Genomic DNA, 27443 nt, shown 5'->3' on the forward strand with positions numbered 1-27443 from the left:
GCCACTGAAGTAAGAAAACTGAGAACCCAAGTCTGGACTATCAAGGTCAATCATCTCCTATTTCTGAATATTTTCTTACTAAAAAGATCAACTAGGAAAGAAATGTTGGTGTGTGTGTGTGTGTGTGTGTGTGTGTGTGTGTGTGTGTGTGTGTGTGTGTGTGTGTGTAAGAGAGAGACAAAGATAGAGAGAGAAGAATTGCCTATTCAATAAACCTTATTTAGTATTTAAGGGCACTAACCTACTAAAGAGAGTATATGAGTTACTGGTAAGCATCTCTAACACTCATATTGAGAATTTCAGTGAAGACAGAAGTAACAGAATCCAGGATTTAAACCAGTAAACGTAGGATCAAGGTGATATAGGTAATTATAAATAAATTATAACTATATATAGTAATTAAATATCACAAGTAGTTCAGACAAATGAGTACTGAGAAATTCACTCTTAACTCCTACTAATGTTTCAGACCAAATGGGTTTTAACACTTCTTTATACACATACATTCTCATTTGTTCAAATTTAGCCCCCTTAGCAACTTCTGAATGTTTTCTTTTGTCCCTATCCCAATCTACTACAAGAAATTTGCTGAAGAGGGTTGAGCAAGGCACTGACCTATTAAGCAGTATACATCATTAGCAACCATTTGATTGTATGTTGTTTTAACAGAATAATAGTATTAGGCTTTCTCCTAGACCCATGGCCTACCTAGTCTCAGGATCTTGGGTAATTTAGCAATGTCAGATATGTGTTCCATCTCATGGTGTGGTATTTAAACCCAAATTAAATCATAGCTAGTTACACTCTTATCATTGTACCACTGTTAAAGAAATATTATTTGTAGACAGACAGCTTTTGCAGGTCTCAGGTTTTGTAACTGAGTGATATTGATGAATCCCTTTCTCCTCTGATAATGCTGAATGTACTTTCAAGCACCATGGATTTTAGTCAAAACTCTGTGTAGCCAGGCGGTGGTGGCGCACGCCTGTAATCCCAGCACTAGGGAGGCAGAGCCAGGTAGATCTCTGTGAGTTCGAGGCGAGCCTGGTCTCCAAAGCGAGTTCCAAGAAAGGCGCAAAGCTGCACAGAGAAACCCTGTCTCTGAAAACAACAACAAGAACAAACTGTGTGTGTGTGTGTGTGTGTGTGTGTGTGTGTGTGTGTGTGTGTGTGTGAGAGAGAGAGAGAGAGAGAGAGAGAGAGAGAGAGAGAGAGAGAGAGAGAGAATGGATCACAAAATCCAGAATCACAGGAGTCAGAATCACACTGTTAAGTGTTTCAAGCCAATTGAAATTTTTCTGCAAATCAACAGTTGAATCAAGGACAATCACACAGAGAGGGCTATGTGTGCCCTCTGTGTATCATTCCACTTAACTATTTCTTAATCATTGCTGAACTGAGGAGGGGTTGGTATGTTAGGATTGACCTGTTTCATCTCCAATGAAGGACTTTGGCCCTCTCACACAGCACTCTGTTCTCTCATGCATCACTCTGTTCTTGCTGTTCTGTTCTGTAAATTCCAGCCAGATGCCAGGTCCTTCCCAAAATCTGAATCCAGTCCTCTCACTCAGGGAGAAGGCTTGACCAGATTTGAATATTCCTCTATGATCTGAATTCTGCAAACTGAGTCCAATTAGTACTTAGCTTTTTGTATTTCCTAATGAACAAAATGTGAATAACATTTTCATCCAGATAGTGTTTCTACTTTAGTTTTTAATCATTTTAAACAGAAAGCAGATCTATCTATTGCTTCCTTTTGGTAATATTTCATTTTGGAAAGTATTTTATTGGGACATGAACTAATCATAATCAAAATAAATAATTATACACATATGTATGTCTATATTTGTCTATATATATATATATATATATATATCTTTGATCACAGTGAGGATTTATCATCACAAAAGATTTCTCCTATATAGCACTTCATAATTTTTGCTATTGGCCATCTTATTTTCTAATAGCCATTGGTGGTTAATAAATATTTTTACTGTTTTTATTTTTATCTTCTGGGCCTTATATAAATGGGATCTTAAATTAGATTTTCTATTATTGCATTGTTTTAAATATAAGTTATTATGTAAAGATTCATTCATAATTTTTGTGAGTAATTCTTTGTGTTCCTTAGTCATAGTTATTATGTGTATTGTCACAGTTAATACATTTTGTTTTCTATTGATAGAATTTAGGCTATTTATAGTTTTGCCAGGTGAAAAAGGTAACCTGTTGTAAATGTTTTGTACACACACACACACACACACACACACACACACACATACACGCGCACACACACATTTCTGTATAAAAACTATTTTTTCTACATTGGTGGCTGGAAATGCAGTACCTGAAAGTTTTCATGTGGAATTTCATATACATGTGTAATGCATTCTGGTCATAATTTCTCCTCCATTCTCTCTATCTCCTCATCTACTTTCCTTTCTTCTTAAAGTTTCTCTCCCATTTATATCTTTGTGCTTGTGTGTGTGTGTTTTGTGTATGTGTGTTTATGTAAGGTGTGAGTGTTAGTGTGAGTGTGTGTGCGTGTTTGTATGTGTGTGTGTGTGTGTGAGAGAGGAGGTGTCTGTGTGTGACATACGTGTGTTTATGTGTATATATGAGTGTGACACTTCATATACACATATGTGAACATGTATGTGGAAGCCAGAGGTTGACATTAGGTGTCATTAGTTGTCTTCCTTTATACTGCTCTCCCTACTTTTGGAGACAGGGTCTTTTGCTGGACCAGGAGCTTGCCAATTAATCTAGACTGGCAGGTCAGCAAGCCCAGGATCTATCTGTCATTACATTCCTGGAGCTGGGATTATATTTGCCTATCTTTTTATGTGAGTACTGGGTATCTACTCAGGTCCACAGGTGCTTCATGTACCTAAGGAATACCCCAGTCCTGAGGTCTGATGTTGGAGGTGAGGTAAAGATGGGTGTTTCAGCTCCAGAAGAGGAAGGAAGAGAGAGTCTACCTTTCTGCTGTTTTATATATACATATATATGTATATATACATATATATGTGTACACACACACACACACACACACACACACACATATTTACTTCTACTGCTCAATGACAGTGCTCAGATATTTGTGGAGAAGTTGGAATTTTTTTTTCTTTTACTATTTTTACTAATTCAGAAGCTACTCCCATCTGGAAGCAATCTCATACATGACCAGAAATAAAGCTTTTGCATCTATCTGAGTATGCTTCAATCCAATGAAATTTACTATCACAGTCCCCTTTCTCACATTTATCCTCTTTTTTTTTGTATTTTCAGCTGCATGACTGTGAAATAAGCATGATTATATACAAATGAAATGTTTAAATTTGGACATAGATAAAGACTTATAGACCCAAAACACAATACTACACAGAAGAATTCAAAGCTATATTCTTCTACATGCTTGGAAAGTGCTGAAGCAGATTCTCTTCTTTCTAGGAAGACTTTACTGTCTTCCCAGCCATTTCCCAAATAACTACACAGAGACTTATTAATTATAAATGCTCGGGTAATAGGTTAAGCTTGTTACTAACTAGCTCTTAAATTTCTTTTCTACTTATCTGTTACCTTTTTTCAGCATGGCCTGTTTATCTCTTGTTTCTTCTGTGTCTGGTAGCTGACCCTGAGACTACAACCTTATTATTCCCAGAATCCTCCTAGTCTTGCTCTCCCACCCAAACTCTTTGTTCACAGCTATTGGCCAGTCAGCTCTTTCATATAAAGCAATCAAGAGGTGCCTTGGCAAAGATACATATTTACAGTGTACAAAAAGGATGCTTTGAGGATACACTGGGAAACTTCACTAAAACTTTAATTTTATACTAGAATGTGAAGGTGACAGTACAGGTCTGTATGCTCCTCTTCTTGGGTTGTTTCAAAAGTGGGCAGAATTTGATAGCACCACAAACTTGCTCTTGGGAGGATTGTGCAATACTTCCATTTATGTTTTATGTGGGCTTCATCTTAATTATTTTGCTGTTCTGGAATATTAGTTGTAGATGTGCTCCATTTGTTTATGCTGTGGAGCATTTGTTTAATGATTCAAATATTTGTTGCATTCTATTGTGTTGCATTTGTTTAACGCTATAAAGCTGTTTTAATTTGCCTGTCTAAAATACCTGGTTTGTCTAAAAGAGATCTGAATGATCAATAGGTAGGCAGGAGAAAGGATAGGTAGGGATGGCATGCAGAGAGAATAAATAAGAGGAGAAATCTGGGAAGAGAGATATGGGTGAAAATGGAGAAGGAGAAGAGGAATCCAGGGTCCAGTCACCCAACTAAACAGCAAGCCACAGAGTAAGAAGTAAAGAATGTATATAGAAAGCTAAAAGCCTGGAAGCAAACGATAGTCTGGATAATTTCAGTTAAGAAAATCTGTCTAGAAACAAGCCAAGCTAGAGCCAGGCATTTATAAGTAAGAATAATATGCTGCTTATTTCTTTGGGAGCTGGATGGTGGGCCCTCAACCCCCAAAGAGCAAATAATAAAAAGTGTAAAAACAACCAAGTATATTTTGGCATTCACTGTGGGTCTTAAAAATTCCTCAAGCCAGAGGAAACTGGGAAAGAAACCCCACAAAACACAAAATCTAAATAAAACTACTCCTTTAAGAAACTCTGTCTTATAGCACAGCCTATTTCTCACTAAATAGAAACCAAAAGCTAAGTAAAAAATGTCTGTCAAATAATAATGGACTGAATATTGTAAATGTAATTCTTACTTGATAACTGTTTTTGTTGTGTATAATTTTACTATGTTAAGTTAAAACTTCTCATTTTTATTTAGGCCAAAAGGGGAAAATGTTATGGAATATTAGTTGAAGATGTGTTACATTTGTTTATGCTGTGGAACACTTGATTAATGATGGAAGGATATGTTGCATTTGCTTAACTCTGTGAAGCTTTGTTATTTTGTCTGTCTAAAACACCTGATTTGTCCAATAAAGAGCTGATTGACCAATAGCCAATAGCAAAGAAAGAGAAAGTATAGGCAGCACAGGCAGGCAGAGAGATTAAATAGGAGGAGAAATCTGGGAAGAGAGAAGAGAAAGTGAACGCAGAAGGAGTGGAGGAGTCCATGGTCCAGCCTCCCAGCTACACAACAAGCCGCAGAGTAAGAAGTAAAGAAAGGTACATACTTTATTTTTGTGGTAAAGTCCTGCACTTAAGCCACTAACACATTTTCATGAATTTGTGACTAGTGTGAGGCCTTGGGAGATAATCTTAGGTGTTTTCCTGGATCATTAGCTTATGATTGCCACTATTGGATATTTTAAGACTGGCATCTGGCATTATGGGTTACAGATATGGCAACAGGATACAAATAGAGAAATGACAGAGGGGGCAGAGTCTTGTAAGTTAGGGAATGGGCCTGTAACTTGTTCACGGTACATGTCACTTCAAGATGCTGTCAATGACAAGATTTCTCAGGGTTTCTTGATTCACAATTTAGAGAGTTATTTAGAGGCAGTGAAGAGGATATTTTGGTTAGAGGACAAGGTAAATATTAACTTAGCACCTGTTCATCTATCGACTGTGGTGAAGGAGGGTGAAACTGAATGTCCAATGAAAAGAGACCAGCAGAGACAAGGTAAAGAGCAAAAGGACATTTGGAAGACAAGAGTAAGATCTCTCCATTTTACCTCATTTCAAGGCCAAGGCCAGTGCTTAGTGACAGAGGCTCATAGGGTCCCTTGGTGGCACCAGTTCTCAAGCTGTGCATCCTGTGCCTGTGCTCCACTTGTTTTACAGATGGCTGAGCATCGGATTGGGATTCTAGCGAGCTTATTTCTCCTTGAGGTTCTTCTCTTGGATGCTGCAAAAATCCTGACTATATCTACAGTTGGTGAGTGCTGGTTGGGAATATACAGTCTTGTGAGACCAGGATACCTGGGTTAACATGTCTCATATAAACAGCATGCAGTGGACTGACCATGCAGGAGATTTTCTAGCTAGGCTTAGATCAGACCTGAGGGAGGAAGGATGCATTGTGAAATATTGCGCTCAGAAGGGATTCTACCAAAGAATGGGGGCAAATAGTAGATGGAAACAGCTTCTGATGTGGGAACAGCAGCAGAAGACTGAGTGGTATATTCTAAGGAAGATAATAAAGACTACTCTACTAGCACTTTAGATTGTGAGTAGATGGGAGTAGATATTAGTCAAAGTGATCAGTCTATTCTTCCAAAAAAGGGAGCAGTGAGCCTTTCTTGATTTTTCAGGGGTTTGGCTACATCCATAAACATTTTTGTTTTCTAAAGTATTTCTTGTTCTTCTGTATAAGCACCCAGCCACTGAAGTTTGCATGTCAAAAGGCATCATCTTATTGTAGGTACTTCTACGTAACTCTGAACACCACAAAGGTTCTGGCTCCATTCTTTGGTCTGGGGCTCCTAAAATTTGAGTAGAGCTTCATATACATGAATCAGTGATAAAAGTCATGGTTGGATAGGGAAAATACATATTATTACCAAAGGCAACACTCAACATCAAATCCATATATAGGCTTTCTGAAAATAGTTTTTCTTTTTTACAATTTTTATCCTGTTTGCATTCATAGCTGAATAGGATGTGACCCAAGGATTAGGGCAGGCAAGGACATAGATAAAATAGGAAGGCAGAATTGATGAATGCATTATCTTATTTTAATTCTAATTTGGATACCTGTTGTTGCTGGCAAAGAGTCAAGATTTTAACACAGTAACCTTCAAGCTTCTGCAAATAGAACATAGACACTTAATTTGTAATGTGTGAACACAATAGACTCATAGAAGATATTACCCACAGCCAACTTGTCAGCAAATAACCCACATGTTGTGCTCCATGACCTCTAAAATTAATGATTTTTAAAAGTTAACCAAAAGCAAATGAAGCTGGATGACTTACTTAAATTTTTTTTATAATTATAAGGAAGAGTATTCATTCTGAAGGGACTATAATTCTGCTCTTACTGACTTCTGACATCTGAACATACTCTGTAGCATTACTAAGGAGTTTTTACAAATTAAGATATCTTGTTACTAACACTCTTATGCCTACAATTTGTATATCTATCTGAAATTCTACCTCCTTTAGCTGTCATAGTCATAAGGGTATGCTAGTTTATAAGCATTTCATTGTTGGCTCCTAATGCTGCTTTAGGGCAAAGCTTTTGGCATTATTGATTTAACAATGAAAATAGTAAGTTAGCTGTATCTGGTCCTCCTCACTACTCCTAACTATCACAGCAAGATGATGATGAAAAGTATTTTCTTATTTATGCTTATAGTATGAATATTTTACCTGGATATCTGTCTGTTTGCTACTTATATGCCCAGTCACTGTGGGGGTTCTAAGAAGGTATCAGGTCTTCTGGAACTGGAGTTACATGTGGCTATGAGCCTCTATGAGGGTGCCTAGAATTGAACCTGGGTCCTCTAGAAGAAGATCCAGTACTCTTAAACACAGAGCAAACTCTCCAGCTCTCCCTACTTTGTGACCTTTTTGTATTGTGTTTCTTTTTCTTTTCTTTTGAAAGAGAGCTTCTTTATGTTGTCTTTGCTGTCCTGTAACTCCCTCTGTAGACCATACTGTCCTAAACTCATAGATATCCCCCTGCCTCTGCCTCCTGGTTGCTGGGATTAAAGGTGTGAGTGACCTCTGCCTGGCTAATGATAATTATGTAAAGCAGAAATTTTCTTTCAGCTGCTGTAGAAGTAATCATTACATAGAACTGGGCACGAAAATTTAGATGTACACCTAAGACCTAGAATCCCACAATCTCGTCAGTGGCAGAGGCAGAACATTCAGAGACTTGTCCTAAATTTCTAAGGTGTGAATATTAGGAATGTTTTCTTCCAAGGTAAAACTGAAAAGATGACTTGGAGGAGGATTCTGTTGTGCCCTGCTGTGTTTCATTTACCTTCTCAACATTTTTGAAGATGGATGGGTCTTATAATTCTGTATTCTATGGCTCAAATGATATTTACTTTTGGTTTGTCTAGGATAATAGAATGCAAAAGTTTGGAGATGTGCTATTGTAAAGGGATGATTGTATTCAACCCTTCACAAAGGACAGTGATTTCCCCTTAGATCACTTCTAGAGATGGATCCTGAGTACCTCAATGATGGAGTGAAACACAGATTATAGACATGGGCTTGAATCTTCAGCTCTGTTCTCCTTAGAGAAAAAGAAGGATGAAGGTACTGGGCTGCGTCTTGCAGGGCTACAAGTCATATTTATAGTGTCCCATAATAAATTCATATACATTTTTTTTACAAAAAAGTTATTTTTAGGAAGAAAATATTACCAATTAATTCATAAAATTGTGTTTTTAAAGTTTATCAGTATAGACATACTCTTGGTGAATTTACATTTCCTCTTTGGCATACTTTATTTTTACATTTTATAATTTAATCTGATTTTACATATTTTCTAATGAGTATCATTTCAGTGAGGACTTGCACACTCTTGTTAAAAATTATGACTACATTTCCACCTCCTTTTAAAATTATTTCTTTTATTTTTTGAGATTATAATGATATAATTTCATTTTCTCTTTCCTCCCTCCAAACCCTCCCCAAAATATCTCCATGTTCTCTTTCAAGTTCACGGCCTCATTCTTCATCATTTGTTGTCCCATGCATGCATTCTTGTGTGTATACACATACTACTGAGTATAACCTGCTCAGTGTATACAGCGTTACTATATACACACATATACTACTAAATATAACCTGCTCGGTCTGTATAGTGTTATTGGTATATATGTTTTTAGTGATGACATGAAGCATTTATCTTAATTGTTCTATTATCAATAATAACTCTGGAGTCAGTTATTGAGGTAAAAACCTGAGAGATTCAGAAAGAAGCAAAGGAGTGAACTTCTGGCCCTCTCTGTCCATGTTTCCCAGATTGAAAGTCTCTGTAAATCTTTCTATCCCCTCTATTTCTTCCAGTCTTCTCTACGATATCCTGGGTCTTACAATTTCTCCATGGCTAATTCTCCATATATTCATAGACACTTCCCTCTGATTCAAGGTTAACTTTGTTAACACTCTTGGAGTGTCATAGTTTGATCAAATATATCAATACCATGTCCAGTTTCTATTGGATAAGCAATTACTGTGGTCTTCCCTAGGTAAGACTGGTTCTCCCATTTTCAGCATTTCTTATTTGGGTATGTATTTTTGTTTGTTTGTTTTTGCTGTGTGTGTGTGTGTGTGTGTGTGTGTGTGTGTGTGTGTGTGTGTGTATGTGTGTGTGTGTGTGAAGTATTGAAGGCTCCTGTACTTTCATACATCAACTTTAGCATTTTTATGTTGTTCTTATTTGTTTCATGTCTTGCTGGTGACTTCTTGAGTTTAGATTCTGATATTCCTATGAGACACAATCTCACAGCAAACTCCACGTTCTTCTGGCTCTTAATCCTTCTGTCCCCTCTTCTGAAATGTTCTCTGAGCCTCAGGTGCAGAAGTTGTTTCATCCATCTGCTTTCATGCTGGTATTTTTAATGTAATGAAGATAAAGACCCAACTCTTGATACTTCATTTTTTTCCTGGCCTCACTGGCTCAGTTTGTGCAGTTTGAAATTCTCAGATTTTCTCCAGGATGAGCTCTTTCTGGAGAGTATTCATTAGAATGGCTGTTTCACTGGGAAACCCTTCTCAGTCTAATGAGAACAAGAGCAGGAAAATGAGGGTGTCGTAGGCTTTTAACTGTGTTGTGTCATTTCAGCCAACACAAATGTGAATGAGCAGAGTGGTTCACACAACATATAGATTCAACTTTCCTGACCTTTCCTGCTGGTCCCCACTTTAACCACAGTGCTTTGAGATCTCCTAATCACTTTGACTTCCCAGCTTTTGTTGTACAAATTCCATTTCTTTTCTTGATTTATTGTTCTCTGCTTCAGCTCTGGACTCAAACTAATATTCTAAAGAAATTGTAGCCACAGAGAAGCTATTGTCTGATGATACTTGTGTGATATTTATACACTGTGTAAAGACATATTGCTGTGATAGGATTAATAAGGAGCTGAAGGGTCAATAGCTAGGGAGGCAGTATTGGCAGGATTTCTAGACCTAGAAAGGAAGTGGAGGACGTAATCAAGGCACAGAAAAGATGGCAAGGAGATTGGAGGAAATCAGATATGCAGAATGGAAGAAAGATAAAAAGTCATAAGGTAAAATGTAGATTAAAATAAATGGCCTAATTTAAATTATAAGAGTTAAGGGGACAAGCCTGCTCTAAGGCCTAGTTTTAAGAATTCATATTAAGTTTCTGTGTCATTATTTGTGAGCTGGTGGCCCAAATAAATATCCTTCTATAGATACTTCTACCTTTCCTGAAGATCCAGGATTGTTGAAGAATCTGTTGCCCCAGTTCCTCATGTGTCTGATGTTCTTCATGAGCACCCAAGAGTTGTTGAGACCTCATGATGACTCTTAATGGCTTTATTCAAAATGGTAGAAACTGAGGTCCAAGAAGAGAAATTTTTTAAGGGCTCAATAACCATCTGTCCCCATGAAATATCTTTCACTGAAAAAATATCAGCCATCTTATTGTGATGTATTTTCCATCTCTGGTAATTTATTGAACCAAATGACTGGATGAAGCAACTTCTGCACCTGAGGCTCAGGGATCATTTCAGAAGAGGAGCCAGAATGATTAATGTAATTATGGGAAGACACAGTGGGATATATCCATGAACCACAGGATAAATAATGTCTAATGTCCAAGCAGAGTAGCTCATTAATCAAGACAGGAACCTTCAGATTTTAAAAATAATTTATTTTTATGTTTGTGTTTGTGAGTCCTTTGCCTATACATATATTATATAACTGTATCATGTGCATTAAATGCCCACGGACGCCAGAAGAAGGTGTTAGATCTCCTGGAACTAGAGTTTCAGGTGGTTGTGAGGTATCATGTGAGTGCTTGGAATGGAACCTGAGTCCTATATGAGAGCAGTAACTGCTGTTAACTGCTGAGCCATCTTTTCAGGCATGACCTTCCTATCTTTGGTGGTCAGAGCTCTGGGTTTACATCCTGGATATTATCTAAAATGTAATTAAGGACATGGAAATGCTGGTTTCCACTTATGCATTATGAGGCTTTCTGTGTCTTTACACTTACTTTTGGATTTCTTTATGTCAGCTATTTATGGTAACCAGAAATCTTTTCAGTAGTCTTCACAAAAATGAACTTATGTTTTATTTCTAGGTGGAAGCCACTATGTGGTGATAAATCATGTGTCACAAATTCTTCAAGACCATGGCCATAATGTCACCAATCTGCTTAATGAAAAATTTATAATCCCAGGTACTTTTAAAATCAATTAATACATTAAGTCACTTTAAATAACAAATAATAGCTTTTGTATAGAACTGCTTGATATAAGTTCTGTATTTGATCTTATTTAGAAATAAATTATGGTACATGCGTTTGTGTGTGTGACTGTGTGTGTGTGTGTGTGTGTGTGTGTGTAAGGGAGAGAGAGAGAATGTGTGTATGTGTGTGTGTATAAGTTTTGCAGATCTCAATTAGACTTTGTATATGCCTCATATGGTCTTGGTCTCATATGATAAACTTCTGTATTTTACTTCGTGGTGTAGGTTGCCTGTGATGGCCAGAACAAATAGCATTAAACATTATTGATCCTTAAGTATTTAGGCCTAGCAAAACTGATTGGCCGGTGAATGTATACACTTGGAAAGGAATTACATTGTCCACCCATAGGTAGATTTTTTTCTCAGTGGTGTTGGTGTTTATGAAAGAATGAACCTTCCCTTCTTTGGCCTCTTTCTTCTCTTTTGTCATATGGCTCAAGTGCTCACTGTATGTGAAACACATCACATTCTGTGTTATGATGCAGTGAAAAGGCATCTACCAAAGGCTCCACACAAAAGCTCCACACAATCCTGGATTGTCAATATTTAAAACTATGAGATAAACAATGCTTTAGGTTTATATTTATTTTTGTTGTGTATATTAACGTGTTATGGTGTGTATTTCTGCATATGGGTACAAGAGCCAACAAGCCAACACAAGTGGTTGAATCACCTGTATTAGTAGGCAGTTGGGAGATGCCTGATGTGGATTTTGGGAATGAACATGCGTCATCTGAAAGAGTAGTATACACTTTAAACTGGTGAGCCAGCTCAGTAAAATATTAACACTATAATGTAATGAACATCATTTATTTTATTAGGGCATTAAAAACAGATTAAATAACCCATTACTTGAATGTCACTCACAGTCAACACTACACATCATTTTTGATCATTTTGAGAAATTTGATGTCAAGTATGTCTAAAAGTAGTGTTGAATAGACATATTCTGCCATATTTAGGATTTTAATTATAAGGATGGCTACACTTAGTGCCATGTAAATGTTTCTATTTTTAAAAGACCTACAATTTAAGATATATTTTCTAATTATCTTTTTATTTATGCTCAAAATTTAGGATGTGTGATTGAGAAAACTCCAGATTCTTGAAGAATACTTGGCTCTTCCCAAAATCTGCAGAATGATATCAGAAGTTCTTATTTAGCTTAGTGAGTACAGAAAATCATAAGTAAACCAAAACCCACCAGTCTCTGCTGATAGATTCAGGCACAGAAGCCCAGAAAACTTCAATTCTTTGTTTATTGGATGTATTTTTTTGAGACAGGGTTTCTGTGTGTAGTTTTGGTGCCTGTCCTGGATCTTGCTCTCTAGACTAGGCTGGCTTCGAACTCACAGAGATCCACTGGCTCTGTCTCCTGAGTGCTAGGAATAAAGGCCACCACTGCCTGGCTATTGGATGTGTTTATATATTTAATTTGCCTTAATATTATGGTTTCATAACTGCAATTTATGCTTATCCTGTTTTGCCTAGTCTCATAACCTTTGACATATTGCTGAAGACTGTAGACTCTCTGATCTTTTAACAAGCTATGCACAAAAGGTCTGCAAAGAAATCCTTCATGTCTGTTGACCAATTTTCTTTAATTCTTACATGCAAATGTTATTGACCTAAATTTTCTTTTGTCTTTCTTTTCTTTTTCTTCTCTCTCCCTGCCACTATGCCCTGTGATTTTTCCCCTTCTTGTGTTCTCTGCTTTCTTTTTCTTTTTCTTAGATTTTCTGACACATGCCCAGATTTTTGGGAACTCATTCGTATAGCTGTGGTTGTTCTCAAACTCAGGGAAATGCTCTTATCCTACCTTCCCCAACTTCCAGGTTTATAGGCATGAGTTACCTCTCCCAACTCAGAGGTCCTTTCTACTTCCATAAATATTGGACATTTCAGATGTGATAATGGGTTAGATTTTCTTTTTATTTCCTAGTACAATTTAAGTGGATTTGTGAATATAAACAACATTACCAGAATATTTTTATCCAACCTTCAACTGAAACTCTGTATTGAAACATGTGAACATTAATTGTTTGTCTGGATCACTTTATTCTGTGGTTATTCAACCTGAAAAATCATATGACAGACAATTTGAAGAAATAAAGGTATCTAGGGTTCACATGATTTGCTACTATTTGATAGTGCCTGGATGGATGGTTTAATGGTTTGACCTTATACTTCTTTTCCTTTCTATAACAAGCTTTCTTACACTTACTGTCAACCTTCATTGACCTATGCAGATCTGTCTTCAAGACTTGGTTTTTGAAGAATTTAAGGAATGAGTTAGACTACTGTCTATAATATTACAGAAAAATATGACTTCTATTTCAGTGTAATTTATACAAAACTGTAACAATCAATACAATGATCCAAGAAGGTTGTTTAAGTTCAAAAATACATGAGAAGGAAAAACAAGGAAATAAACATCAGTGATCATGTATTAAATTTAAGCAGAGCAACTGTTTCCTAGAACTTTCTCAGGACAGTTCAGTTTTAACATGTACTATAGATTATACCTGGAAAAGCACAAAAGCACACCAGAAGGCCATATCCAGATTCAGGATACCCTGAGGAGAGCCCTGGGAATATCCTTTAACTAGATTGGGTTCTATAGCTATGTTCTGACATGCAACAAAAAATAACATATCTTATAAATTTAATTTAAGTATCTGTTGTAGCAAGTATGAAATAATGTCCAAGAACAATCCAGAGAACAAAATACACTTGAGGTAAAAGGCCCTCTCCTCTTTTCTCTGGAGCTTCTCTCACAGATCCCCAAGGCCTTGTTCATAATGTGTCAATCTTTGTACCACATTTTAGCACTCACTGTAAAGAAATCTATGCAACCAGATGGTTCTCTCCTGCCTGCCCATTCCTGAATATTCATTCAGATACTTACATTAATCATAAATCCTTAGGCAATGGCTCAAGCTTATTACTAGCTACTGCTTATAATTAAATTAACCCATATTTCTTATCTATGCTTTGTCATGTGGTTCATGTCTTCTTACCTCATTTTCTACACATCCTGCTTCCTTGGCAGCTGGTTGGCATCTGCCCTGAATCTTCCCTTCTTCATCCCCATCTTAATTTCAATTGTATCAGTCAACGTTTTTCTGCCTGGCCATTGGCCAAAACGGCTTTATTTATCAACCAACAAGAGCAACACATATTCACAGTGTACAGACATCCCACAGCACATATATGTATGTATGTATGTATGTATGTATCTATCTATCTATGTATCTATCTATCTATCTATCTATCTATCATCTATCTGTCTGTCTAAGTATCTGTCTGTCTATGTATCTATCTGTGTATCTAGATATCTACCTACCTACTTACCTATCTGTCTATCTATCATCTAGAAAAAGGTTTTCATGTATAACAGGCTGGCTTCTTAATTGCTTTGTATTAAATAATAACCTCGATTTTCTGGTCAAACTTCCTCTACTTTCTGAGTTCTGGGATAATAAATGCCTCCCATAAATTTTTTGTATGGTTCGTGAGAACAAATGTAGAACTTTGTGTACACTAGGCAGGCACTATAACAACTGAGCCACATATAAATACCTGTCTACCCCACCTTTCACAAGGCACATATCTCAAGCTAAATATTGTTTTTGTTTTTGTGGGCCCAATCCAATAACAGCAGAGTTCCTCAGTGATTTGCTATAAATATTCAGGCAAAGACCTGTTTGTATACATGTTCTGCCAGACCAGCCAACCTTCATACCTTCTAATAGGCTAGTTGTTCTTTGCTCTGGTAGTTAGTTAACAAAAGCAGATAGAGAAGATATAATGATATCCCTAACTTAGAATTTAGTTTCAGATTAGAACACAGGCATTTCTTTCTCTGTCTGTTTATTGACTTTATTCCATAGGACACAATGTATGATACTTACATTCACTATGTAAGGTGAAGTTGATTCAATACTGTTGGTTCAACATCTTAAAACACAGCATTATCATTAAATATCAGAATTCTCAAGCTGACAGACAGACAGACAGACAGACACATTCACACACACACACACACACACAGAGAGAGAGAGAGAGAGAGAGAGAGAGAGAGAGAGAGAGAGAGAGAGGATTATCATAGGAGTCAGAAGAGCACTGTTAATTGTTCCAAACCAATTGAAACTCTTCTGTAAATCAACAGTTGAATCAAGGACATTCACATAGAGAGGGATCTTCTGTTCCTTCTGTATATCATTCCTCTTGACTATTTCTTAAACATTGCTGAACTGAGGAGGGATTGGAATTTTAGGATTGCCCTGTTTTTGAAAATCTCCAATGAAGGACTTTGTCCCTCTCACATAGCACTCTGTTCTCTCATGCATAACTCTAGCCTTGCTGTTCTGTTCTGTAAATTCCAGCCAGATGTTGGGTCCTTCCTAAAAGCTGAATCCAATCCTCTCACTCAGGGAGAAGGCCTGATCAGATTTGAATATTCCTCCATGATTTGAATTCTGAACACTAAGTCCTATTAGTACTGAGTGTCCTGTACTTTCTAGTGAACAGACAAAATGAATAACATTTACCCCACATAGTGTTTCTAGTTTAGTTTTTAATCACTTCAAACACAAAGAAGATCTATTATTTCCTTTTGATCACATTTCTTCTTGGAAAGTATTTTATTGGGTTACTATTGACAAACTCATCATAATTACAATGTATATTTACACCTATATTGATATCTATATCTATCTATACTTAAATAGCTGAACACATGAAGATTTATCATCACAGAAGATTTCTCCTCCATGGCTCTTCATAATCTTTGCTGTTGGCCATATTACTTCTCAATGGCTATTGGTGGTCAACAAATAATATTACTATGTTATTTTTTATCTTCTGTGTTTTATATTAATTGGATTATAAGTTATATATATATTTTATTGTAGTGTTTTAAACAAAAGTTGTTATGTAAAGATTCATTCATAGTATCTGTGAATAATTTGTTGTATTTTTTAGTCATATTCTATTGTGTGCATTGCCATAGTTAATGTATTTGGTTACTATTGATAGAGTACAGGCTGCTTATCGCCTTGTGTGGTTAAAATTAACTTGTTGTGAATGTTTTATTATACACCTACACACACACACACACACACAAACACATTTCTATATACAAATTATTTTTCTACATCAGTAGCTGGGAGTTCAGTGCCTGACAGTTTATTTTATATAATTTCATATACACATGTAATGCATATTCTGATCATACTTACTCCTCCATGTTTTGTATCTTTTTATCTAGTTCCCTATCTATTTCCCTTCCACTTGCAAATTTTCCTCCCATATTCATGTCTTTGTGTGTGTGTGTGTGTGTGTGTGTGTGTGTGTGAGAGAGAGAGAGAGAGAGAGAGAGAGAGAGAGAGAACACCACTGTATTTAATATTTAGCCAGAACCACTGTATTTAATATTTAACTAGAACCACTGAATTTAATATTATCCAGAACCATTGTATTTAACCAGGGCATTCTTTGAATGAGCCTGGGTGTAGAGTTGGGAGTTGGGTGGCTCACTAGTGACCAAACCACTGATGACAATGACCTTTCCTCTCCCAGCATCCATGGACAGTCAGCAGTTTTCCCCCAAGAAGGGCAGAGTTGCATGGGTCATTCATCATCCTGATTGAAAGTAAGATCCAGTGAAGGCAACCCATTGTTCTGTGAAATCATGATTGCAACAGCCATGGCGTGTTCAGAAGAGAGTGTTTTATGACCCTTCTCCCCACCATCCAGCTCTTATCTTCCTTTTCCCCTCTTCTGCTGTGATCCTTGAGTCCCAGAGGGAGTGATATAGATCCCCTTTGGAGGACCAAGTACTCAATAGTCACTTTACTCTCAGTATGTCAAACAGACCTGAGTCTTTCCATTTACTGCAGCATTCTGGAAAAACAAGCTCTTTGATGAAGTATGGGAACAACACTTACAATACATGGGTGTAATCATACATGTCTGGACGATAGTTTGAAATCTTGAACATTTAGTGAAACACCAATAGTAATTTCCTCTGTAGGCTGTAAGATCTCCTTAGCAATGGGCTTTTGATGAGGTTTACAGTGGCAGGTCTTTTTTCTCCCTCTGTACAACAAGCTTGAAACTCAGTCACAAGGAAGGTGAACTCTATAACAGCTCGGCCACTATTTTACCACTGGGCACCTTTTTCCAGGGTATCAGTGTTGTAACATGGAAGGTCCATCGTTAGATAAAAGCCCTGATGACATTTTTCCACTAGCGGCCTTTAAGCATTGTGTGTCAATATGAAAGCTAGCCAGATGGAGGGAAGATTCCAATTGAATTCCAGCTTGATTTTCCTCTGTCTGACAACCACAGTCTGTGGTGACTCTAGCAATACCATCTTGTGATCTAATTGGACATTAAGATCAATTACAATTGCATGTGCTATCTTGAGAGCTTCTGGGCTTCCTGACCAACAAATTGTAGGAACCTATCCCATATCTGACACTGGAATTTTTGTTTGATCACTGTGGCTTCTGAGATAAGCATTATCTAAATAAGCATAACATCTCTATTTAAAAAAGCAAAAAGTTGTTTTATGAGTGTTCTTGGCATTGAATGTGTGTACTTATTGTGCGTATGCATGCTCATGTGTGGACACATGTGGAGATCATGGGAAAAGCTGCGGAAGTTGATTCTCTCTTTCCAGTGTCTGAGTCCTAGGAATCAAACTCAGCCATCAGGCTTGGCGGTGAGTGTGTTACTCTGCTATATTGTCTATTGGCCCTTTTAGGGTTTATTTATTTTTCTTTCAAAATTAGCTTTCAGACTAGTAGATTTCCATATGGTTTCTGTATAATCTTTAGTTTTATGTAGTTCTTCTACACCTTTTCCCCAAACTTCTGTCCTCTTTACCATTTAAATGTTGCTATTCTCACAATTCCCTCTACTTTAATGTTTCATGTGTCCTATGCCAGTACTATTCTTCAGAATTCCTCTCCCCAGGCATTTCCTCTTTATAGTCTCTACAAACTTTTGAAGATTAGAAATGGACACATTGCTAGCATATCCCTTGAACAGTCAGTGAATCTTTCTCTACCACTTCTAGTTATAGAAATAATTTATTCATAGATATTTGAATCCTGACTATATGGGAAACATGACCATCTACAGATAAAATCAACAATATAGTATCATGGAATACATTGTCCTACACAATCCAGTTCCACCTTTCTCAATCTGTACACATGTGGACAATTGCCATCTATTATTCTGTTGAATCAGTTTCTTCAAATGGGTCAAGCATGGTAACAGAGTTCATTAACACAAAGAAGGTTTCACTACAAATAAGCACCTTCTTTGTGTTTACAAAGTCACCTAATGTAAAACTAGAGAAAATAAAGAATGATCCCTCCTTAGTGAGACTAAGTGTTCAGTCTTAATTATAAAGTAATTTCCTGAAACATCCCATGATGGGCTTGGTTGTGAATCTAACAAGTACTAAAGTTCTTAGCACTTAGCTTAGTCAGTTTGACAAAAAGTAGTGGTGTTATGGATCCCCTCTAACACAGATTTAACAATGCTACCCAAAACGGAATGAAAATGAGCCTTCAATGACTAGAATCTATTAGAAAATATCATTTTAGACCAGAGATGGTTTGTCCACGCTGTTATAGCTGAAAGTTTTCCTGTGCTCACCCGGCTCCCAAGTCCTGCAGTCCTGTAGCTGCTCAGACCCAAATGAACACACTTAGGCTTAATATTATTTATAACTGCATGGTCATGGCTCAGGCTTTTCACTAGCTAGATCTTACATCTTAAATTAGCCCATTTCTATAAAATTATATTTTGCCACATGGCTTGTGGCTTACTGGTATCTTTATATCTCACTTCTCATGGTGGAAACTGGCAGGCTCTCCTCTGTTCTGCCTTTTTCCTTCCTGCTCAGAAGGTAGAATGTCCCACCTAACCCTATTCTGCCTCACCATTGGCCAAACAGCTTTATCAACCCAGCAGAGTAACATGTTTTCACAGCATACAAAAAGACATTCCCCCATCACTTCCCCTTTTCTTTCTAAACAAAAGGAAGGTTTTAACTTTAACTTAGTATAATTACATATATCAAGCAAAAATTACAGTTAAAATATCTAGTCTATTTGTATTTTGTAAAATTGAAGAAAATATTTTATCTATTCTATATTTGTGAGTCTAAATATTCTATGTAATTTATCTTTTATTATAACCAAGAAAAACACAATTATAATTATCTAGTCTTCAACTACATCAATGACCTCAGAAGGATATAATATTACCTAAGTAAACAGAAAGAGAATTGTAAGCAACTTCCAAAAATCTAGAATGACAGAGACAGCTGGCTGCCTGGACAGTCATCCAAAGTTTCTATGTAACATTTGGGCATCCATCTTAGGCCTATAGACCTAGTCTCTCAGTGACTTTTACATGAGTCTTATAGAATGTCTAGCAGTTTCTTTTGCAAAGTAGGAACCTGAAGGACCATCTTGCCTTGCAAAGTTCAGTGGTCACCTTTGTATGGGTCCTGCATGTCCAGTCGATACAACATTTTGTCAAGCAGTCTAGGCAAGAACAGTTTCTTGCCCAAATGGCTATTTTTGCCAAGAAGAAGATAAACTCCATTCAATGTCCATTTTTCTCTTTGAAGTAAATAGGTGCTTTCAGGAGCAGATGTAGTCTAAGTTTTTAAAACATTTTAAACGCCATATTCTGTAGGTCTTTGAAGTGTTTGAAGATTACCTACTTAATTGAATTATATCTATGTATAACTAGAAAACTTAACATGACAATAAGTTTGACTATCAAAGAATAATAACTATTAATCTGTATTTCTTAATTATCCATTACAATTTTAATGAGTTATAGAAACATAATATTTTAAATGAGAGTAGAAATATACATAGAGTATAACAAAATTAACTTTAAATTTGTATCAATAAACTAAAATCCATTGCAATGTAACACATTTTTAAACAAGTTGCTCTTTAAATGTAGATTCAATAACCCGTCCTTTCATCCTATCTATATCATATCTCCCTTTTTTCCTTAGAAAGATATTGAGTGTGACCAATAATGATTTGTAATCAATAACCTAAACAAAGACAAATATCCATAATCCATTTTTGGGAATGTGGGCATAGTTTTCTAGCTACTTTCTGCTGATAAAGGGTACTGTAATGTTATGGGGATCCTAAGAAAATTAAGAATTATGGTAAAGTCCTGACTGGAGTGGTCTGTGACATTGTATTTATGAGTCGGTTGTCTTGAAGCTGTTTTTGGATGTTGGGTCATCTGGGCCATAGTGTCATTAGAGACCTTTCCGGGGGTCTTGTCTTTTCAAACCTGATGTATCTTAATCTGGTACAAATCCATAGCCTCTTGTTTCCTGTGGAAACAAAAGCAGACCCTCATTTCCAAAGCAACATATCCTTAGATGCAAATTTTGAAGTCAAGATACCTTTAAAATATGTATATTGGCTCAATTATCAGCCTTTACAATCAAATGTCTTTCTGCAGTTTAAAATATCAAAGACAACATAATCTGATTCTCTGTGTAATATCCATCTTTACATGGCTTATTTTTATAGTACCTTTACCATCTCTGTAAAGACTTTATTTTTTAAAACTATTTCTTTACATAACTGTCTATATTCATTTTTCTCTCTCTTCGAAGCCTACATGTACATTTTTACACACACTGTAAACCATTTAAAGTCTTTTCCATCTGAATCTGGCTTATTGTGAATCTATTGTTTTGAACTGTAACATTACTAGAATGAAATGGAAGCTTTGGCTGCTGGCTCTGCCCACCTCAGTTTTCCAACCTGGTGGTGGTATGTTGGTATGTTTACCACCATCTCTGTGTCTGGAAACTGTGTATACCACCAACTATCAGAAGCAGTGTGTAGCCCAGAAATCTTTTATCTATTTATTTTTTGTCTGTACTAGCAAAGGCTAACTTTACCACACAGCACATTGTGTGGCTTGGCGACACCTCTGTGTAATATGGCAGGAATCCACAGCCATGCTGCAGATCAAGCTCACAGGCCATGAACCTTTCATAGAGTAGCTGAAGCCCACAGGATGGCAGGCAGAATCTCTGTGTGTTCAGATTAAGGGCATGTGCTACCACTGCCTGACTTCTGTTTATGGCTGGGTATGACCTCTGATATCCAGGAAAATTTTATTAAAAATACAAGTAAAATATCACCACACCCTATCTCCATTTAAAAATGAAGTTTGTAGTATTTTTAGATCTATAAAGAAACAAAGCTGTTGAGGATTTAGCTAAGTGCTAGCACACTTGCCTAGCAAGCGCAAGGCCCTGGGTTCGATCCTCAGTCCCCCCTCCCCCCCAAAAAAGAAACAATGCTTGAAAGAACATTACTGCAAATGCTGGCATCATAATAATAAGGGCACAGCATAGTCCATGTCATAAGAACACTTTTGTGGAATAAATATTCATGTACTTTGCTTAAGCATGTCAATACATACTCACTGCTGATGTGGTTACCACTCTAGAGGCAGTAGGGCCTGGTATAATGAATTCAATAAACTAGGGAGACTAGTCTCATGCAATAGCCAGCTTTATTCAGAGCATCAGACATTTTAAACTCTGGGGGTTAAGAAGAGTCACCTGAGCAAAGTATCCAAGTGTCTTTGCAACCTTTGTTCTGATATGCCTTAATGCCATTAACAATGTTTCTACTGGTGCAATTCCTCTGATATTATTGCTAATTTAGAGATATGAAATGTAAGGACATTCTTTTGTAGTTTTCTCTAAAATCTTTGTGTATATTCTTTTATAACCTTGACTCACACCCAATTCCTTCTTTTGATTGTTCCTTGACTTCTGTCAGTAATGGTGTGTGTCTTTCTGAGATTCTCATAATTACAACTTCTTCCAGAGAAATCTGACCAGAATTGTTAAAGAGAATGGCAATTTTGAGAGGTCTAAGGCTAAAATCACGTTTAAAGTGAATCCTTGATTGTGTTGGAATGATTTTGTGGGTGCTTTCATACTACAACATCATTAATAGCATTTTTTTTTTTTAGCTACAGACATGGAATCAGTAGTGACATAAAGGGAGTTTTCCAGGATCCTGTGTCATTGTTACCTGTGTTGTGTGGGCATAAACATTCAGTTGGATCTATTCAGCTGGATATTATGTTATACAGGGTAGTCATCCTAACTATTTACTATCAGCACTACTGCCTTGCAGGTACAAGGGTGAGAGTCCTTCCACAGAGGAGACATACTCATAGAGCATGTTGCAACCTACAATCATGACTGAGTTAGAAATTCCAGTATAAGATTGGGCAGAGACACATGATGCAGGAACAATGAAAAGGAAGTCCCAATCCTATAGTCTGTCTTCAAATACTAATAGAAACTCTCCAGGGAGTCTCATGTGAGGATTCTGTTTTTGGCCAACTTGTCTTGACTTGAAATTCTCATCAATATCAAGAATGGATGGTTTGACATTTTTTTTCCTGTTAGATGAAATATATAGGTTGAAATTGTCAGGAGTTAAACTTCAAAAGTGCAATCAGACTATTAATTAACTCACGAGTAATGAGGAGAAGTGCCAGAGTGTCCAATTAAGGAATGGTGGGCCTTTTCTCTTTCCTGTTTTCTTTCTTTCTCTCTCTCTCTTTTTTCTTTCTTCCTCTGTTTCTCTCTCTCTCTCTCTCTCTCTCTCTCTCTCTCTCTCTCTCTCTCTCTCTCTCTGTGTGTGTGTGTGTGTGTGTGTCTCTTTCTCTCTGTCTCTCTCTTGTTTCCTTCCTTCCTTCCTTTTTTTTTCTGGATAAGCATTTTGCCAAAAGCTAGAAACCTTGAATTTGATCAAACAAACCACAAACAAACATGGAAACACCTCTCTGTTCTTGCACCTATTTATACTCCAAGTGCTTGGCTGCCTCAAGAAACAGGTTTGTGAGTTGAAAGCCTATGAGGCCCCTAAACATGACCCTTCCACAATCAAAGAAACAAACAACCAGACAAGCAAACTACAAACATGAAATGAACAGCAACAAAATGGCAAACAAGCAAATCAACACTTTGAATATTTCATTTTAATTTTTCTGTGAAATGCAGGGACTCTGCCATCAAACTGATTTGTAGTTAACTGTAAACTGTAACTATAGTGACAAAGTTAATGAATAATTTTATACTGTTTTCATTTATGCTTTCTCACATTTAAAGTGAAAAATAATAGCTGTGTCTTTAAATGAAAGGTGTTGCTAGAATTTTACATTACTGTAGCCTGTATAGATGTTCCTGTATTATTGTAAAATCTCAGTAATTGCAGAAATATTTTTTTGTGCTCTAACAAAAAGTTTGTTGGAGTTCGGAGCTAGCCACTTGTTAACCACAGAAGCCAGGCAGTGGTGGCACACACCATTAATCCCAGCACTTGGGATCTCATGCCTTTGATCCTAGTACTTGGGAGGCACATGCCTTTAGTACCAGTACTAGGGAGGTGGAGACAGGAAGTGATATGGCTGGGTGGAGAGAGGAATATAAGGGAGGAGAAGACAGGAGCTTGGCCCTTTCATGCTGAGGAGCTGGCAATGTAAGAGGTGGCTGTGGCTTGCTCCTTTGTCTCTCTGATCAGTCAGCATTTACCCCAGTATCTGGCTCCAGGTTTTTAGTCAGATCAATTAGGATTTATTCTACAAATAAATATTGCCAGATTACAGAATTGAATGGATCAAAAGAATGAAACCACTGAAGAAAAACCAAATTTCTGCAAAGATATAAAATTAAATTAATAATTTCTATCCCCATGATAATGTGTGGTATATTATGACAAATTTAAATTTTACTCAACTGATGTTTTCTTAGAATTTAAAGTGGAGAAAATATCATACCAGGTTATAAACTGGCATCTATCTGAAGATAAGCAAAAGGAAATTGGTAAGAGAAGACAACTCCTTGTGAAGGAATTAGTTCATAACAGGTAATTTGTTTCAATTCTTGGAACCAAAGTATTGCTAATCAAATATGATGGTCACATGATGCTTTGAGTGAATTTAAGAGAAATGATGCCTGGGTGAATTGGTAGATGTGAGGATGGATTTTGTTTGGTGGTGCATGGGGGATGACTGACAACTTGATAAATCATGGGATATTCTCTAGAAAGTGGAAGATACGCCTTCTAGGCCTTGATTTATACTTGTTGTCTTTGCATGTAATCTCGATGAAGCCACTGCAGTCACTTCAACTTCTCTATTCAGGGAAAGAAGATACAACTTCTTCTATGCACCTTGTCACCTTCTTACATGAATTCCTTAATGGAGGAAGTCACTTGACATGGCTGTGCCATGCTTTGGTCCTTTCCTGTTAAACTCATTTAAAAGCTTTCCTTTCCCCTGATTTTTTTTTCTCACATAAAATATCCTGATTCCCATTTTCCCTCATTCTATCCTCCCAATAGCTCCCCAACATCCCCCCACCCAGACCCACTCTCTTTCAGTCCCTGTGTCACTATTAGAAACCAAACAATCTTCTAAGGGATAATAATAAAATATAATAACATAAAAGCAAAAATATCACATCAGAGTTGCAGAAGAAAAACAAAGAACAGGAAAAGAGTGCAAGAGAAGGCACAAGATTTGGAGACCTCCTCTTGTATATACTCGTAAATCCCATAACATCACTAAACTATCCACGCATTGATTTAGAGGGCCTTCTTTTCCTGATGTGGTCCAAACCCTCTGGCTACTTCACTGCCTCCTATTCCCTAGGATCCCTAATCCCCAAAGGGATAGAATTGATGGAGACATCCCAGTTAGGGTTGAGTGTTCTAAGATCTCTCACAGTCTGCATGATATCTGGCTATGGGTCTCTATATTTGTTCCCATCTGCTATAGCAGGAAGCTTCTCTGAATATGTCTGAACAAGGAAGTCCCTTATCTACCAGCATTGCAAATGTTTTTAGAAGTTATTTCATTGCTACATTTTTCTCTTGTTTTTACTCTTGACCTTGGCCAATATGCCAAGAAGCGATTTGTCTTGTTTTTATAGACCAATATCATTTGGTTTTACTGTAGGTCCCTGGGCTATTTAGTATCATGTTCTTAATTACCCATGGAGTGTTTGGTACGTTTCATCTCATGGAGTGGGATTAAAGTAAAATCAGTCAGTGGTTGGTTATTCCTACAAGATTTGTGCCTCAATTGGCCTAGCACATCTTGCAGGCAGGACAACATTGTAGGTCACTGGTTTTGTGACTGACTTGGTTTTTATGATTCTATCTTGGTAGTGTACCAAAGATGCTAGAACCTCAGCTCTATATAGGCAACAGCTCATTTTCTCTATGTTCAATGATCTAAGTATGTGTTGTCTTCAGCAATAGAGCCTTGCTGTCAGCAATCTATAGTTTTGGCGAATGCCTGGGTTTTTTTTTTTGGGGGGGCGACTTCTGTGGGACCCCTTTGTCCAAATATCAATTAGATTGACTCAGTTATGGTATTGGAAGTTCATTTCGTGGCAGGAGATGGCCAGTTGGGACCCTGGCTTGTTCATCATTTGGCAATTTTATTGAGATCACCTTCATATATGTATACATTTCAGCAAGTGTCTGTTATGATAGGTTTCCATTCTACCCCTAAAATGTCCATTTATTTTATCTGTGTCTCCCTGTATTCCCTCCCTCATCAATCTCCTCCCACCCCACTAGATACCCCCATCCCAGACACTCACTTCCACCAATAACTATCTAGTCTATTTCCTTTCTTAATGAGCTTTCCCCATTCTCCATGGTCTGTTACTCTACACCTAACCCATGTGGTTCTATGACTTGTAGTTTTGTTTTCCACATGGATGAAAAGTACAGGTTTGTCTCTTAGTTAATTTCTTTTTAAAAATTTTTAAAGAGAATTTTATCCATTTCTCTGTCATTGGGCAATCCCTATGTCTTTCTTAGGGCCCTTTTTTCTAGGTAGCCTCAATGGAGTTGTGAGTAGCAGTCTGGTCATCTTTGTTTTACATCTAGTGTCCTCCTAGGAGTGAGTACATACCATGTTTGTCTTTCTGAGTCTGGGTTTCCTCATTCAGCATGATTTTTTCTAGATCCATCCTTTTGCCTGCAAACCTCATGATGTCATTGCTTTTCTATGCTAAGTAGTACTCCATTGTGTATATGTACTACATTTTCTTTAGCATTCTTCAATTGAAAGGCATCTAGGTTGTTTCTGGGTTCTGGCTATTACAAACAACGCTTATATGAACATAGCTGAACAAATGCCCTTGTGGTATGATTGACCATTCCTTGGGTATATGCACAAGAGTGGTATAGCTGGGTCTTGGGGGAGATGGATTCCCAAATTTCTAAGGAAGCGGCCATATTGATTTCCAAAGTGGCTGTACAAGCTTGCATTCTCACCAGCAGTGGAAGAGAGTTCACCTTGCTCCACATCCTCACCAGCATAAGCTGTCTTCAGTGTTTTTGATCTTAGCCATTCTGATAGGTATAAGGTGGTATCTCAGAGTCATTTTGATTTGCATTTCCCAAATAATTAGGGACGTTGAGCAATTCCTTAAATGTCTTTCAGCCATTTGAACTTCCTCTGTTGAGAATTCTCTGTTTAATTCTATAGCCCATTTCTTAATTGGACAGTCAGGCATTTTGATATCTAAATTCTGGAGTTCTTTATATATGCTGGATGTCAGTCCTCTGTCAGATGTGGGGTTGGTGAAGGCCTTTTCCCATTCCGTCGGTTGTCGCTTTGTCTTGTTGACCATGTCCTTTGCTCTACAAAAGCTTCTCAGTTTCAACAGGTCCCATTGACTGATTTTTTCTCTCAGTGTCTGTGCTACTGGTGTTGTATTTAGAAAGTGATCTCCGGTGCCAATGCGTTCAAGAGTACTTCCTACTTTCTCTTCTATCAGGTTCAGAGTAACTGGATTTGTGTTGAGGTCTTTAATCCACTTGGACATTTGTGCATGGTGACAGATATGGATCTATTTGCAGCCTTCTATATGTTGACATCCAGTTATGCCAGCACCACTTGTTGAAGATGCTTTCTTTTTTCCATTGTACA

The 27443-nt window shown here is 37.2% G+C and overlaps 1 protein-coding gene across 1 annotated transcript in view; it reads left to right on the forward strand.

Annotated features, from left to right (window-relative positions):
• The first annotated feature begins 5405 nt into the window (after window positions 1-5405).
• LOC118596183 (UDP-glucuronosyltransferase 3A2-like) overlaps window positions 5406-27443 on the forward strand; it is a 50793-nt gene continuing 28755 nt past the window's right edge. The window contains exons 1-4 of the mRNA XM_036206927.1: window positions 5406-5636; window positions 5766-5859; window positions 11218-11316; window positions 24244-24358. Coding sequence (XP_036062820.1) covers window positions 5406-5636; window positions 5766-5859; window positions 11218-11316; window positions 24244-24358 — 539 coding nt within the window. The remainder of the gene's footprint in view (window positions 5637-5765; window positions 5860-11217; window positions 11317-24243; window positions 24359-27443) is intronic.

Source organism: Onychomys torridus, chromosome 15 (genome assembly GCF_903995425.1).
Source record: "Onychomys torridus chromosome 15, mOncTor1.1, whole genome shotgun sequence".
Lineage (NCBI taxonomy): Eukaryota > Metazoa > Chordata > Mammalia > Rodentia > Cricetidae > Onychomys > Onychomys torridus.